Source organism: Lepidochelys olivacea (assembly GCF_965140295.1).
Source record: "Lepidochelys olivacea isolate rLepOli2 genome assembly, chromosome: 8".
NCBI classification, from domain to species: Eukaryota; Metazoa; Chordata; order Testudines; family Cheloniidae; genus Lepidochelys; species Lepidochelys olivacea.
Genome location: NC_140418.1, coordinates 64,293,220 through 64,309,263, shown reverse-complemented (window position 1 = coordinate 64,309,263; position 16,044 = coordinate 64,293,220). Strand labels below are relative to the sequence as shown.

Sequence of the window (16,044 nt, the reverse complement as noted above, 5' to 3'; positions counted from 1 at the left end):
TCAGTCATCTGAATATAATAATAAACAAATCAAACCCTGCCAACGGCTCAGCTAAAGCTCCACTGTATCTACTATAATATTTTTTGTTTCTTGCTTTCTGTTAGTAGCTGCCATTTGGGTTCATTGAAGTCAGGAGCAGCTTAAAAGATAACTGACATTTACTCATTCAAAATACAAGGTGCAGCAAATTCTACCCTAGCTTTATAGTCTCTGCAATTCCATTGAGTACAAGGTATTCGACTTCAGTGGAGCTGTAGGAGTTGTAACTAAGGAGCTTCTGTGCTGGTTTCTGTTGGTTTCCTAATTCACTAGGTGTTTTAGGGCTGGACAGCAGCTTGTTCCGCCCTTCCTCCCCTGATTGTTCTCTGTGATCAGCTGATAGTCCATAAAGAATATAAACTTTGGTCAGATTTGGTCCTCAGTAGCCCATTGAGAACTGTGGTTTAGCCATTTAAAAAGTGGGATGCTTAGTAGTAGATCCCAGCTGATCTCCGTTGTAGTACTGGCATAACCATTTGAGCTATCTACATGTCAAAATCTGGGGACGGATTGAGGGGATATGAAAAATGCTATGCACTTGGAACTCCAGGAGAAGTAATTTGGGGAAGGGGGCAAATTTTCACTGGCCTCGCCTCCATTCTGCGAGCATTTGTGGGAGCTTAAAGCTTAGTTATGCTTTAACTACCTGACTATATATGCAAATCAGCTAGCCAGATGTGTGCTTACAACACCTGCACCTACATTTAACTTATAAGCACAAAACAATGTGGATGCATTTTGGCAGGTGCTAGTTACCCCCACCAATGGGGTAGTTGAGCCTTAAGTCCTGTTGAAAAATTACCCCTTTGTGTCTGTATTGTTCGGAGACTTTCCAAACTTTCCTTTGCTCCATCAATTATATTCCACATTTCTCTAGCTCTTCCAACAAAAGTTTTGACACACATCACGGAAATGAGGTAGGCAAATAGTATCATCCCTCATTGGAGGGAAACCGAGGCACAGAAAGGTGGATGACTTGCCCAAGGTCACATGTGAAATCTGTTGAAGAGCTGGGAACCCATATCTCATGATTCCCAGTCTGGTGCTTTTGGTACAAGACAATTCTTCTCCTTTTCTGGTATTTTCCAGCAATCTTGGGCAACACATTTTTGAGCAAGCTTGTCTGTTGTGTACTTAATGTATATTTATGACCTGGGTTGCATGAGGGCTAGTAGTGCACGTTAGTGTAGTGATGTAGCCAGAACAAGACAGTGGGGAATGCAGGGTTGAAATGATGGTTAGATTCCATGCATTGAAAGAGGTCTGGTTAAATAACCTGTGTCACCTTAACAGTTTCGAGTGTCGTTTCTGATGCTTGTGTAAGCGGGGGAATAGTCCCGCTATTGTGGGGAACTTTCCTGGCTTCTGCACTACCCCGGTGAAGTGGGCTAGCGAAAGGATCTAAGTCCTCGCTCCCACTTCCTTTACCCAGTGGCCTCCCTGCCCTTGAGGACTCCCCTTCCACGCTCCTGTCTGGCAGAGTCCTCGTAACCCTGACAAGGCTGGGCCCAGGATTCCTGGGGGGCTCGACCCCCAACCCTGCTGTGGTCACCTAGGACAGGGGCTAGGGTGTCCCCACTCCGGGGTACTCTCTCTGCACTGGGCATTTCCCTGACCCACTGACCATTACATACAATTTAAAGCAAATACAAGTTATTTAATCAACAATTAATTTTAAAAAGAATAAGGAAAAATGGAAAAGGTTAAAGGAAAACACATCACCCTGCTCTGTGGCAGGGAACATCACAAACAGTGTCTCTGGAATGTCAGGGCAGTTCACAGTCTGTTCCTTGTAAGTCCCAGGCCGCCTTCTCAGGCCCTGGCTGTGGGTTGGACACTTGCTCTAGTGGTGGCCACACGCTCTCAGGCTCTAAGTGGCAGGACCCTTCTTCCCAGAGTCGCCCCCGCCCTGGCGGGGTTATGATCCAAGCCTGGCCTGCAGAGCCTCTTGGCTGAGGCATCTTCCTGTGCTGGGCCCACTGCCCAAAGTCCCTCTCGCTCTCCTCAGCTGCTCACCGCACCCAGCTCTGGACTGCTCCAGCCCCATCTCCATCCCTCTGTCTCTGCTGCTCTGCCTCCAGCACCCTGGGCTGCTTCTTTGGCCCCTCTGCCTCTGGTTGCTACAGCTCTGCTCCCAGGACAGGTCTTCTCTGCAGGCTGCTTCTGTGACTCTGCTCCCAGCACTGACCTGCTTCCTGGGCTGCTTTTCTGGCCCCTCTGGCTCTGGCACCGCTCTGCTCCCCAGCTTAGCTTGAGCCCCTGCTTTCTCCTTAGCTCGGCCCCACTCTGTCTGACCCAGGCAAATCCAGCTCACACGGAGGATGGGACCTCCCTGGCCTCCTGACTCCCTGATTATCCTTTTCGCCCTGTCATTCAGGCTGACCTGGAGCATTGGCCTCTCCCCATTGTTCCTGGGGACTATCAGTCTCAAGGTCCTGATTTCCCAGAGACCCTTCTCCTTTTTAGTACTGGGAGCTAGCAACTAAAACACCCCCACTGAATGTTAGTAAGGGGGCAACAGTCCCCTTACACTTAAAGAACGGCATGTGTTTGTCACAGGAGGCTACTGGCATTAGAAAAGGGTGGTGAAACAGAAGGTGAAATTAGTGCATTGAAGGGAAGCAAGCCAATAACTTTTGAAAGGTTTATTTCGCTTCATGGGGAGCTTCCCCGGAGCTTCCCCAGACCTTCCTTTTAATCCCTGATTAAAGAATGAAAATAGATATGCTGAGACACAGTTCTAATGCTAATACCTCTCATGACATAATTATGATGAACTTATTGTACAGGCTTATTTTATTTCTCTGCATTGTCTTCTGCAACAATGATCACTAGGCAGTCAAAGGAAAAAGCAAAACAGAAGCTGTGTATCTGAGAGATGGGCACTTACATGTATCCCAGAAGCCATTACACTCTGTAAGGCATACTGCTGATTACCAAGGCTGAAAATTCCAGTGCAAGCAAAATTGTCCTTTGAGAAGCTGGTCCAAGTTCAAGAAGTCCAAGAAGCTGGCATCAGTTCACTCAAATACTGAAGACCCTTAAGGTTATTGGATTAAATGCCAAATATTTTCAACAGCCCCTAAAGTCATCACATATTCCTTGGTATCAAAAACAAAATTAACAACCATTTCCATCATATTTACTCTATTTCCTTTCAGCCAGATGCCTGCCAGTGTGTAGCACAGAGGAGTCTTTTCTGCTATATCAGTCTTTCCATCGGTGGCGGCTGCACCATGTTCCACATCTCCACACGGGATCCCTCTTTCTCCTGCCGGCTGGGGCTGTAGGTCCCTTGAGTCGCCCGTTTGTTGGCAGCTATGACGGAAATCACAATTGCCAAGAAGAGGATCAATAATAAGGCTAACGTCACTGAGCCAATGGCGGTGAATATGTTCGAGATCAAGTCAGCTGTCAACTGAAAGGATTGAAATAATTGCAATATAATTGATGTTAAGAACATAGAGGCACGTACACTGGAGCTACCATGGAAGGAAAACATTCTAGAGTAATCATTTCAAATATAATGTAAAATCTAATATTTTAAAGAACATATTTGCTAGTAGAAAAGTAGATTAGCCTTCCAAAGTTTGGTGCTTTAGGTCCTATGGAAAGTAAACCTATTGCAGCATGCTATCTTTCGAGCACTTACCCAGAGCTGAGTGAATCATGTATAATGACTAGTTTATGTGACAACTTTCTTTCTGTTTGCAAATTATTTGTGAGCAGATTGTGTTTTTCACAAACAGAGTTAGTATTCAGAAATTGTTTGCTGAATTTTTAATAACAATTCTTTGTCCATAGGTTGTTCACAAGCAGTTCATTGCAAGTCTTTGATATTTTAAATTTTAACAGTTTTCATTGGATACATAGGCACATGGCATTTCTATTTCCTTCACTGAATGAATCAGGTTTCTGGTGTGAAGAGTTGCACTTACAATTTCAGATTTTGCTTTCCATAAATACTTTTGTAAAACACACCATTTCTCTGAACATTCCTGCCAGTACAGTTGTTTCCTGGAATAGTTGCATAAGGCGAACACACAAACCTTCCCTGGGGACTGCATCTTCAGGCAGTGGAAAGACTTGGGTATTTCACTGACCCTGAGACCTATGCTGATGGGAATTTTGGTAGGGCCGCCTAAGCCAGACAGGTCTAAGGGTAGAGACCAGAGAAAAGCAGCCCACTGATCCTGGTTGGGGGTTGAATGATTGATAGATCAACAACTTATCCTAAAAAAGTGGTAGAAACACAACAAGGTAGCTATTCCAGCAAACAGCACAATAGACACAATAGGGTTGGCGGATCCTTGTTTGGATCCTAAACGATGTCTGGTGGTGTAGGAAGGTTTCAGACTGAGAACACACAAAGGACACACATGAACATAACTGAAATGCATTTGATGGGAAATTCAAATCAATAAATATTCACAGAAAACATTTTGTAGTATCCCCCCAGATCGTACAGAGCTTGCGTCTTTAATTATGGAGACATGCTCATGTTTCCATAATTCCTTTTCAGGAAGCAATACAGTGCAGGATGGATATATAAATTGTATTCTTTTATACCCTGTTTTCATACAGCAATGGGAAAGGTAATAACATCAACATGCACCATGTACATGCAAACAAATCTGCCAGAAACACCTTTTAGTGTTGGATTTTTGGCAGATGAAAACATTTGTTTAAAACAGTCTTTCTGCAGTCATGGAAGCCATGGAAATGATGTGGGTGTCATGGAAAAGTGGTCCCTATGGACAGAATCACCCTGCAAGGAATTGGTCTTCCAGGCAGATTTTGCCATCATCTTTTGATTTGTATTACAAGTGACAATTGAACTGTTGTAGATGCACATGTGCTTGCGGCAGAACTTTCAAATCCAAAAGGTTTAGAAACAGAAAACAGCAGGTCAGAACTCAAATCCCATTTCCCAGAGAGTTAGGTACAGCTTGTTACAGAATACTATTACCCACACTGAGTGATCTGCTTAGTAGTCATTCCCAAGGAGTATGCAGGGATAGTCCTAGTGCTGAGGATAATACTGCATTCAGAACAGGGATACTCTAAGCTGGGCATTAATTCCTATTAATGTCAAATATACACATCTTGAACCCCACTGTTCAGACTCTTCTGCAATACAATGACAGAGCCACAGGAAAAATATTAAAACAATCTTTTATTTCTGGATTTTAAAAAATCCAGCTACAGTAATGAAAGCAAGTTTGACTCAAGGTCTCTCCTAGGGGGCTTTATGACCAGCTGCAATTACTCTCTCCTCTGCCCTTGATTGTTAAATATGACTCCTCTATGATTTAAAAAATAATTAATTTTCCTGTATAGAAATAACCTACTCCAGGTGACAGATCACACAGTACCCAAGGACCTGAGATGAGGCGACACAGAACATGTCAGTCTACTATATTATTGAGTCATATTGAGAATGTCATTTCATAAGCTCTTCAGCAGGCATTTAAAAATATTGTTTTCTATTCCTATTGGAGATCCAGTTCTCTCTGTGTGTGTCTGTATGTGCTTATATGGCCCTCGTAGTACCAGAGCATCACACAATCATGAATGGATTTTTATCCTTAGGACACCCTACCAGGTATCACCTTCATGTTACAGATTGGGGAAGCAAGGCACAGGTGGATTAAGTTAATTGCCCTATCTCCTGCATCCCAGGCAGTGCCACTAGTTTATCCGTTCCCCTCACTCACAATTAACTCTGTGTTCCTGGGTTTGAATGAGACCATCTGTGCAAGTTTTTGTGCTCAATACAGTGGTTACTAGCTTAAATTTAATAGCTTGCAGTAGACAAGAAGTCAGACTACGTAACCTAATGGTTCCATCTCATCTTAAACTCTTTGAATCTGTCTGATGTTTTTCCAGTCAGCAACAGTGTAAATCCTATCATAACTACACCTAGGAAGAGACTTGAATCAACAGTAGATTCTAAGTTCATGTCCTATCACTGTATTTTTTGGAGATGAGGTTTAATTCCTCACAAACACAAATTGTATGATAATTTATAGGTACAAAAAACACAAATACAATAGGAATAAATGTCAGAATTATCAAAGCTGCATTTGTACTGTATACTGATCAGTATAGAAATACATTTCTGTCGTTTCACAGTAGTCATTCTGCTTAATTTGTCACCTTTCTTATCTTTGTGCATAGCCATTCAGTGCCTGGATATTCTAGTCTAGTGCAAGAGCAAATTACTATAGAAATGCTATGATGGAGAGGAACACTGCCTCGTCTGTATGCCTCTTGTGGTTGATTTAGGAGCATTCTTGACTGGATGGTGACCAACACCTGAGGAAGCCAGTGGACCTGCAGATGTTCCTAGAATTGAAACCTGTCAAAACATCTCAACCTGATCCAATCTGTCAAGTGGCTACAGCTTTGAGTAAGATCTGCAGAGCCATTTTCTATCATAAAGGGACATATTGACCAACTTTACTTCTCTGTTCAGTGTTCACTGCTGATTTTCCAATATTAAAAAAAATACACTTTTCCACAATCCACTCATCTAGGCCCTATTGAGCTATTAAAAACTTTGGGTCATAGGCTGTCCTCCTGATCTGTAAGCTCTCATAGCAAAGCTCAGGTTTACAGTGCGGGTAGCCTGATTAGCACTAGCAGTGAACTGATCTAGAGTTGCCAGAAGGTTCTGTAGTCTGGCCCCATCAGGATCAACTGTTTCTTCACTAATTGATTGCTGAACAGTTAATTTAATTTGGAAAACATAATACAAATTGTACTGTCTGAAAAAAGAATCCGAAATCTCAGAGGTGGGCATCGGGATTGGCGTGTCACAATATTTGGTGTTGATAACAACACTTGGAAACATTAAAAAAAAATCGTTCATGGACCCAGGAAAGATGAAGCCCTGACCAGCATCTTTAGGAACATAATTGTCCTGCTTTTTAATGGGAGGTGGTGTCAATGAACAAACCCACAATAAAAACATGTTTGAATAATGGTAGGAGCTGGATTTAAAAGCAGGAAATGAAGAATTAAAGTCACAACTCTGTCTTAACTCATCCTGTTATTTTCCCTGGCTATTGCCTTGCACTTTGTCTGGAGCCAGACTGTGAGCCCCTTATTTGCATTAGTGAGCAGTTGCCCACATAACTAGTCCCTTGGACTCTAATGTGATTCCTCACGTGAGTAACTGCTTACCAACAGGAGTAAGATGTTCACTGGCCTGTGATACGTGTAAGGTCATCCACTATTCTAAGACTCCTGCAGTACTAAGGCACTGAGTAATGTATGGGTAATGTCTCCTTGAATACTGCACAGATCATCACAGCGGTACATCACTTTTCAATTTAGTATCACATTTTGCTATTATACTATGCCAACTTTCCCATGATAGCTGTGTTAAGAGCTCCATCTTTGATCTGAGCATTAGGTCATGGCCACTTGCTTTCATTATACAATATGCTTAATCGGTTTGTCACAGGGCTGTAATGGTATCCAACACAAGCAGTTTTCCCAAGAGCACTAAGAACAGAGAGAAAAAATATCCTGAGAAGCAAGGAAGGATGTGTGGTATATTTTATTACGTCTCAGCACAAACAAATTGCTGCAGAACACCTGGAAACTTCCTAAATAGGAGCATGTTGTAAAATTATTCTTCGGTACAGCTGGTTATCAGAATGTTACACTCAGTGGCTGCCTTTCAAAATTCAATATTTGCTAACAGATACCACACAGTTGCCACAGTTGTTTTCTAATCCAAGTACAGTGCTGTTTACAAATAATTAACTGTATGTAGGGAACAGATGTAATATTAAATGACTTATGTTAGGTAATATTGAAAAGATTATAATGGTGATCAATTTATAGGCATGATCCGTGATGTCTCCACTCCCAATATGAATAATTATTGGCAAATGCTTGCTGCTTAATGGTGACCACTATAGATGGAGGAATGACTCTGACATACTCAGACACCATGGTGATGGGCACAGCATAGTGCCTGAATGGGTGAGGTAATTTCTTAACTTCTTTGCCTATACTATAAAGCTTGGATCCTGCAAACTGTTCCATGGTGGCAGCCTTTGTACTTGAATGAAACACCATGACTTCACAAAGGCACCATACAGGCATAGGGGTCCATCAGCATGGAGCAGCTTTCAGGATCAGGACCTGCCTATAAGTATCCATAGCTTTATCTTCATGTTCACATCAGTCTTGCAAAAAAAGAGCTGTGTTTGGCTGAGGTTTTCTAAGGGGCCTATGAGATGCTCAGTGGGAGTTGGGTGCCTAATTTCCTTAGGGCTCCTCTGAATCCTAGCCTTTATTATTGGTGAATTACACCTGTTGCTACGTTTTGCACTTCATCCTACTGCAGGTAACAATCATCAATAAACCTTTTCTCAGGGCTCATTGCTTTGTGAGTCAAAGAAAAACTTGTGCAAGATGGTATTTTTATACCTTTTTAAGCAAGAAAATAATAAAAGTCAATGTTACTCAATTAGTTCTTGCTGAAAATTGCTCTTAGTTAGCTACTGGACTTAAGCAAAAAGAAACTCGATGTTTGTTACATCACCCACTAAGCTGGGCTAGAGATTTTTAACATAAATTACTTGAATCCATTGGTAACTCTGTAATTGGGTTTGTGAATGGCTATTGTAAATTCCAGACTGGATGAAATAGGATACTAACTGTTGCTGTGTTTGCAGAATTATGTCGGTTCCATTCAGTATTGAGAAAACAATAACAAATAATCCTTATAATACTTCCCTAAAAAGTACAGAACTATGAAATCTAATCAGCCCAGATCTCCTACATCTAAGAAACAGTTACACTTCCCTGAGCAGTTAACTCAGAGGTGTCCTGTTTTCCTGGGTGCTATTGCTGAGGATTTGTAGGATGGTGAAGTGAAGGAAAAATACTGGTTTCATCTAGAGCATGCTAAAGCTAAGGTAAGTCATTTAAATGGCAGCTGCTTGCTGTGGGGTAATATGCACACAAACCTTCTCTGGCAGTTTGCACTTAACAGACTGTGGAACTCACATACACAGCAGCAGGAGACAACAGTTGAAATTTAAGGGCATCACCAGCATGGTGATGAGTGCCCACAGCTCCCCTGACAGTGCAAGCAAGGCTAAACACCAACCTTATTCTCAGTAACCAATAATCACTTACATTCCCCAGATTCCAAAGGCTTATGTATGAACTGTCCACAGGACAGCTCTGGCATGCACCCTCCTCTCGGGTGAAAGGGGAGAATCAAGTCCTTTAACTTTTAAAGGCCTACTAAGATTACCACGCAGGTGATTTTGTTAGTGCACTCTAGATGTACATACTTAGTTCCCAGCTCCCATTGTGTAGAGTGTGGGCAGACTGCTGGATAAGCAGGGCCCAATTGCAAAGCCAAAGTCACATAACACACACCATTCTTTTGTAATCACTTCTCACTCTTTTTGAAGAAAATTTGTAGCAAAGGAATTGCTCCCTTCTGAAAATTAGTAGTGTAGAATGGGGCGAGGTTGCCCCAGGAGAACACATTTTGACTAGAAAACATTTTTAAAATGCTTGACTGAATTCTGGCTCTGGGAGTCAGTGGAGTGCTGGGGCGGTGGGCTGTAGGGGGTAGTGCCTGAGGAGATGTGCTGGGAGGCATTATGGGCCTCATTCTCTTCTCACATCATTTTATACTACTGTGGCTCCAGTGGCTTCACTGGAATTAATCCTGATTTATGCAAACATGAGTGATCAGAGAACTGGGCCCTGTATCTCCAGGTATGGGGAGGGGGTTGGGGAATGCAGGCCAAAATGGCTCTTGCTGTCTCTGTGCAAAAGGAGCCACATGTGCTGCCATCGTGGTGATTGCTGTTGCATAGGGTAAGTAGTGACATGGCCTGAGAATAAATGTCTTTGTTGGGGCATGTGATGTGTCCAGAAACACGAGTGGGAGCTTACACTCAGAAAGCACAAATGGATGGATTCTGGCTACCTCTAGCACAGGGAGTGGTCCCCTTTTATTCCAGCACCTGCATAGGAACAGCCATAATCGGGCAGTTTAACAAGACAGAAACATCACTGGCAGCTTTACAATATGGGGAATTGTAAAGCCTCTGGAACATTCCCTGCACTGCCATTTGCATCACTTGCTTAGAAGTGTGCGGCTGCTGATGTGCACCACCAGCATTCCTTGAGCTGAGTAACCTTGAGTCCTGACGCTATTGGTCAGCTTATCGCTTAATTCCTAGTGAAGCAAATCTGGTCCATGTCTTCATGTTTACTGCCTAGAAATCAAAAAACATTTGCTATAGTACTGAATGACTATTGGCTTGAGTAGCTCTAATCCAGGTCAGAATTACTTTAAAGGGGGGGAGGGCATATAGCGATAATTTGACCAGTCAAAGAAAAGACATAACATTGACTAAAAAGCCCATAGATACACTGATCTTGATTTGCAACCTTCTTATCAGAAAATCATTCTAAGGTTGGTTTCCAACAGGAGCCCCAGTAGTTCAGTAATAAATCCAGCCACTTGTACATAAACCTACCATAATGTGATGCACCGATAACCTTTGGCTTGGGGCATATGAGGCCTCACTTTATTTATAACAACAGTAAAGTAGCAATAAATTAATATCTTGACTTTGTCCCAATATCTTAACATGGCATTAAATTAGCAACACATGCAGGGCTAAATGAATTTTCCTTTTCCTGTTTAAAATGCTGTGAGTTCTTTACATACACAAATGAACACTGATTGTTCTGACTAGAATCACCTAGAATCAACAGCTGCTGTTCCAATATTAAACATCGACCAGCAGAGCCTGAGAGCTGTGCAGACCTGTATGTTGGTTTCTCTATCTAAAATAATAGACACTATGGACTCAGTTGAATTTAATGGATCCATGTCTACTTGAGCTGTATCTTGCTCAGACTTTTGGAGGTGACAAGCTGTTTCTTTAACTCCCTCATGTAATGACCATTAGTCTAATTCCTTCAACCTATCATTTAAAACTTAATTTTATTTCATGCATATTATGGTTTAATAATACCTTCAATGTCTTCTCACTGAATGGTATTCTCTGAACCTTTTCTTAAAAGAGTCTCAGAAGTAACTAATCATAATCATCACTGTCAACTCTCCACTGAAGTACAGAACATAGGTTGAATGGTTTAAATGCATTGCATAATCTGAGTAATTTACTTTCTTGGAACTGTCAAAACTTAGTTGTCTAACAGCCATTTGGGCTGGGGATTTCACAAGTAAATGTCGGGACAGCTGGTCATAGCTATTGTGATCAATTGCTAAACTGGATTGTATTTTTCTAATTTACAGTCAAATAGTCTGGTTTTTCAAACAAGAAACATCTCATCTGTGACCTCTCGTTATAAAGCGAGCACACATGCAGATGGTTGAAATCTGTGGATTTAGCTGTGTATTGTAATCTAGCCTAGCAAGGTGAAGAATGAGCCTTGGAAGGTACTGAGAACATTCATTCTCACTGGAAGAAATTCTGGCCCTATTGAAGTCAATGGCAAAACTAATCTTTACTGCAGTGAGGCCAGGTTACACCTACTGATTTCAAGGGACGTTGAGGACTGAGCCCTATAGGAGTTTCATATTAACAGCGAGGCAGATGTCATCAGCTAAAACATTTACAAATGTTGGCCTCAGTCCTGCCATCTGATCTGCATAGTTAGGATTCCTTATGGGATTTTGCTCACGTGATTCAAACTGCAGGATCAGGGCCATCATCAGTGTTCCTAGAGCTCTTAACAATGGTGCAATGTGTAAACCGAAACACTCTCTCCAAAATTCCAGTATTTGGTTGAAGCAATAGTCAGTTCAACTAACATTTTATTTGCATTATTAGCCCTTGGAAATCCAGCTTTGCTGAACTCAGTAGCTGACTCTAATGAATGACTTTATAGGAAATGTAACAAAGGACAAATAGATCTAAAGTATATTTTCTGTAACTGCTTGCTATATTAATATCTTGTTTATGTTGTATTCATTGTACAATATTGGTTGGTTAATGGAGGTGGTCTGATGATGCAGCATTGCATTCGGTATATTTGGAGATTATTTGGGGTGGTCTGTTTAGACAGGAGGCAACCTAATAAGAGTGATCTTTTCTAGAGGGGTTCCAATCACTGTTCCCTCTAAACTGTGTGCGTGTGCGCGTGCACACAGATCCTAAACCCTGCGCACACGGCGAAACACTGCGTGCACAAAAATTTGCACAGAAGCACAAAAATTTGCACAGAAGAAATTTTTTGCGCACACGGCCTGTCAAAAATTAGAGGGATCACTGGTTCCAATGTGTTATCTATGCTGAGTGCTCAACATTCTGGTTCCCATCATGTACGTGCTTAATTTCAAGCATGTGTGTAGTCCCTTAAGTGCATGGTTAAATGTTTTAGTCAGTACCTCATAGGACTGAGTCTGAAATGCCTTTTCTCCTTCACCATCACTTCTCCATGTCTGGAGCAGAATGCCTCAATTGGCTGCTTCAGGAGAAAAGCCATGATTAAGGAGTGGCTTTTAGCATACAAACTGATACTGTTTTGCAACAACTGCCAATGCTAATTTTACAAATGTGCTCAAATTCTCTTCAGGACCATTCTGTTGGTGCTGCACAGATTGACTGTACAGCTTCAGTGTGTTGTTATACGATGCCTTTTAAAATTCTACTGACAGCCTCTGGTGTAAAACTTAACCATCTGCTGCAATTTAAAAACACAAGAGGGAAAATGCACCCCTCATGTAAACCCCCTGAACTAAATGAAATTAGGCTCAGGACAAATTTGGCCCACAGTTGCTAAATCTCAGACCAGGCAAACAATAAGACACCGTGTTTTAGTAAATGTGTCAGTCTCTGTGGATTGACATTTCCTCCCGTTTGGGTAAAGCTTCTAGTTATTACATATCATTATAACTTGGTTTATGGTGGCACAAATAGCACAGTACGTTCGGTGCTGGCCCCTAGTCACTAGTCTCTCTGTAGAAATAATTTACCTTGTGAATGAAGAATATTTGTTCTGACCAATTCCAATGAAAGATCTGTCCAATGCAGATCCTGCAGACAGCACTGCAATTCCAAGGCATGCTGTGCTCCAAAAGATGTGCGGACACTGTGTTTGTTACTAGCGAGTTCTGACGGAGGAACAAATGCCATTGGTCAATAAAAATAGAAGAATGCTATGGGAAACGTATGACCTCGCTGTGACTAATTTCTGTATGCAGCCAGCGTATGTGCATATGGTCACAGTGAGCACAAAAAAACCCCTACACAAAGGTAGGGCCCAATGCTGTGATATGCTGAACATCTCCTGAGAAGCACTAGGGATTCTCATCTTCCATTGAAGCCAGTGGGAGCTGAAGGTGCTCATCATCTTTTGGGCAAGGGCTCACCTTCTCGCATATGGGCATAATAGGCTTTAAGATTGGGATTTTCAAAGGGGCCCAAGGAAGAGAGACACCCAACTCCTGTGATTTTCAGTGTGAGTTGGGCATGTACCTCTCACAGGTCCCTTTGAAAGTCTCAGACAAAATAAACATCTTCTCTTTGCCATTTGACGTAAGTGTGAATATTCCATGTGGCTATTGTACATTGTATTTGCTATTTGCTCACCTCTAACTAGATGCCCCTGCCCCTTCTCCTCACAACAATGTTGGGCCGAGAAGAGTGACAAGATACATATGTGAAGCACAAGGTTTGCACTTAGCTTCAAGTGAGGCCTCCATTAATGGTCACAGAGAGATATTGACAGGGAGTGTTTCCATATCTCCCCCCACATCTCATTATAATAATTACTGATATGGCAGGTTTACACTGTCCACCATTTCACACTGCAGAGTGTTGAGATGTTTGAGGGCTTCCATTATCACAACACATTTTTATGTGGGTGGTGTATTCACACTCTTCCCCCCCCCCACAATATAACAAATGGCAGTACTTTGTAGAACAATGCAATTCTGAGATAATTCTCTAACCCTACTGGGTTTTAAGACTAGAAACTCCAAAATTTCCAGTACTTGAGCTAAAGGAGATGTCCCTTAAATGATATTAGTAGTAGATCCTTTATTGTCTCTGAAATTAGATCACTGGAGTTCAACACTAGACTAGTCACTGCAGGAGAACATCATCACATGCACAAAAGACCAAATTACACTATTTTGGCACTGGTCCATGTTGATGGCAGTGCTACCAGAGGTCACCAGCTCCCCCTAGAGTTGCCATCCCTCTCCATGGGCTTCTGCAGAGGGAGGTGAGGCCCTGGTCCTACTTCTCCCCACACTCTCTGGGGTAGAATGCATGACTGGTCCTGGTATAGATCTCACAAAGTGGGGGAGACTTCTTGAGCCTTTTTCCTCTGAGCATCTACCCAAGTGCTAGTCACAATCTGACCCAAAGCTGGTGCATTGCACTACGTTCCCTAGGATCAGAGTGTACCTGTTATACCTATCTCCATTGTATAATATCCTGATTTCTGAAATAATGATGATTAATAGTTTACAGTAACAGACTGTATTTTGTCCAAGTTTCTCAGTTCTTTGTAATTATTAAGCCTCACAACTCTGATGGGAAGATTTGTAAAATGGGGAAACTGAGGCACAGAATGACGGTAAGTGATTTGTCCCTGTAACATATAAGTCAGTAGCAGTCTGGAATGCCCATGAGTACTTCAACTCAGTGCAAATTTGCTAATCAAAAAAGTATAATAATGCAAACAATATCCGGAGAACCTGTTTCCCCGGTTGGTGCTGACCTTCTGCAAAACAGCCATGTGGTACTACCTAGCATTACCATGATGCTGTCAAGTGATGATTAAGAAAGTAGCTATGTGAATATTTTACACTGTCAGCCTACAAGGTATCAAGTCAATAGCTATTGTTTGTTGGTGCAGCATTTAGATTGCAGCCATCTAGTGCTTCCAACTGTAAATATTAATGGTAAAAGATAGACCTTTATTGGCTACATATTACTGGCCTCACCACATGACACCCCACTGTTATTTTCTGATATGTAGTTAATTATAGTTCTCGTTAACAAGTTTGTGTATATTTTTATCTTGTCAGCAGTTTCCTAATAGAAAGTCAATTAGTGCCCAGATGAGGGAGAACTAACAGCAGCAAATACTAGGTTTGAAGGAAATTTTGAAATAAATGCATATTTGAAAAGGATAAATAAAATACAATATAAAATATATATTCCTGGCCTTTCATATCCTGATTATCATCGGCTGGAACTCCAGCCTTTACACATAGTCCCTTTCTGGATTCAGAGATTTGATTTGCCTCTGGGTATGTTAGGATTTTGGTATACCTCTTTGTTGCTGACAGGAAGGTGTGTGATTTTCTGTCTGACATACAACCTGAACTCCGACCACATAGTCTCCTGTATTAAATACTGGGCATGGCTGATGATCACACATACCACCCATATAAAATGTTATTCTATCTTACCATTACAGACATTGCTGTTATGGTCTGGCGATTGAGTGTGCGTTGGATGAAGTTGGGGCACAGGTTGCTTTTTGCTATCACTTGGAGATAGAAGTGAATGCTTGATGGAGTATTCCCAGTATGTTGTAAACAGTGATGGGGGTGGCAAGAAATTTGGGAGACTTCTCCCTTAACTTCCTAGTTCTGTGCTCTAACTTCACCATCACCTAGATATAACTGTTGTTGCCCGTTACGAATATTAGAATATATGTTACAATGCAAATGATATAAATTTACTCCTAGTTACTGGAAGGTAATAACAAAATGTTCAATAGTTTCCTTTGTGTGTTTCCAGGGTCCTTAGAGACGTATTGAAAATCATAGTAGTTAAAGATGTAAAAAACCTGCTAGGTAATTGAGTCTATTTCTATGTAAAAGCAGAAAATAGTCTGGTCCCTCAGTGGACATGTATCAAGTTTGAATGTGATCCTCATCTTAGCCAAATGGAGTGGAAGCTCCTTGGGGGAGGTGGGGGGGAGGGGGCAGAATAGGCTTTGTTTACTTCGTTCTGGGTC

General features: G+C 41.8%; 1 protein-coding gene across 3 annotated transcripts in view; it reads right to left on the bottom strand.

The window, feature by feature from the left end:
* Positions 1–2,669: 2,669 nt before the first annotated feature.
* CRB1 (crumbs cell polarity complex component 1) overlaps positions 2,670–16,044 on the bottom strand; it is a 159,207-nt gene continuing 145,832 nt past the window's right edge. For all 3 annotated transcript variants that reach the window (XM_084636292.1, XM_084636293.1, XM_084636295.1), the window contains exon 12: positions 2,670–3,457. In XM_084636292.1, coding sequence (XP_084492418.1) covers positions 3,242–3,457 — 216 coding nt within the window. In that variant the 3' untranslated portion in view covers positions 2,670–3,241. The remainder of the gene's footprint in view (positions 3,458–16,044) is intronic.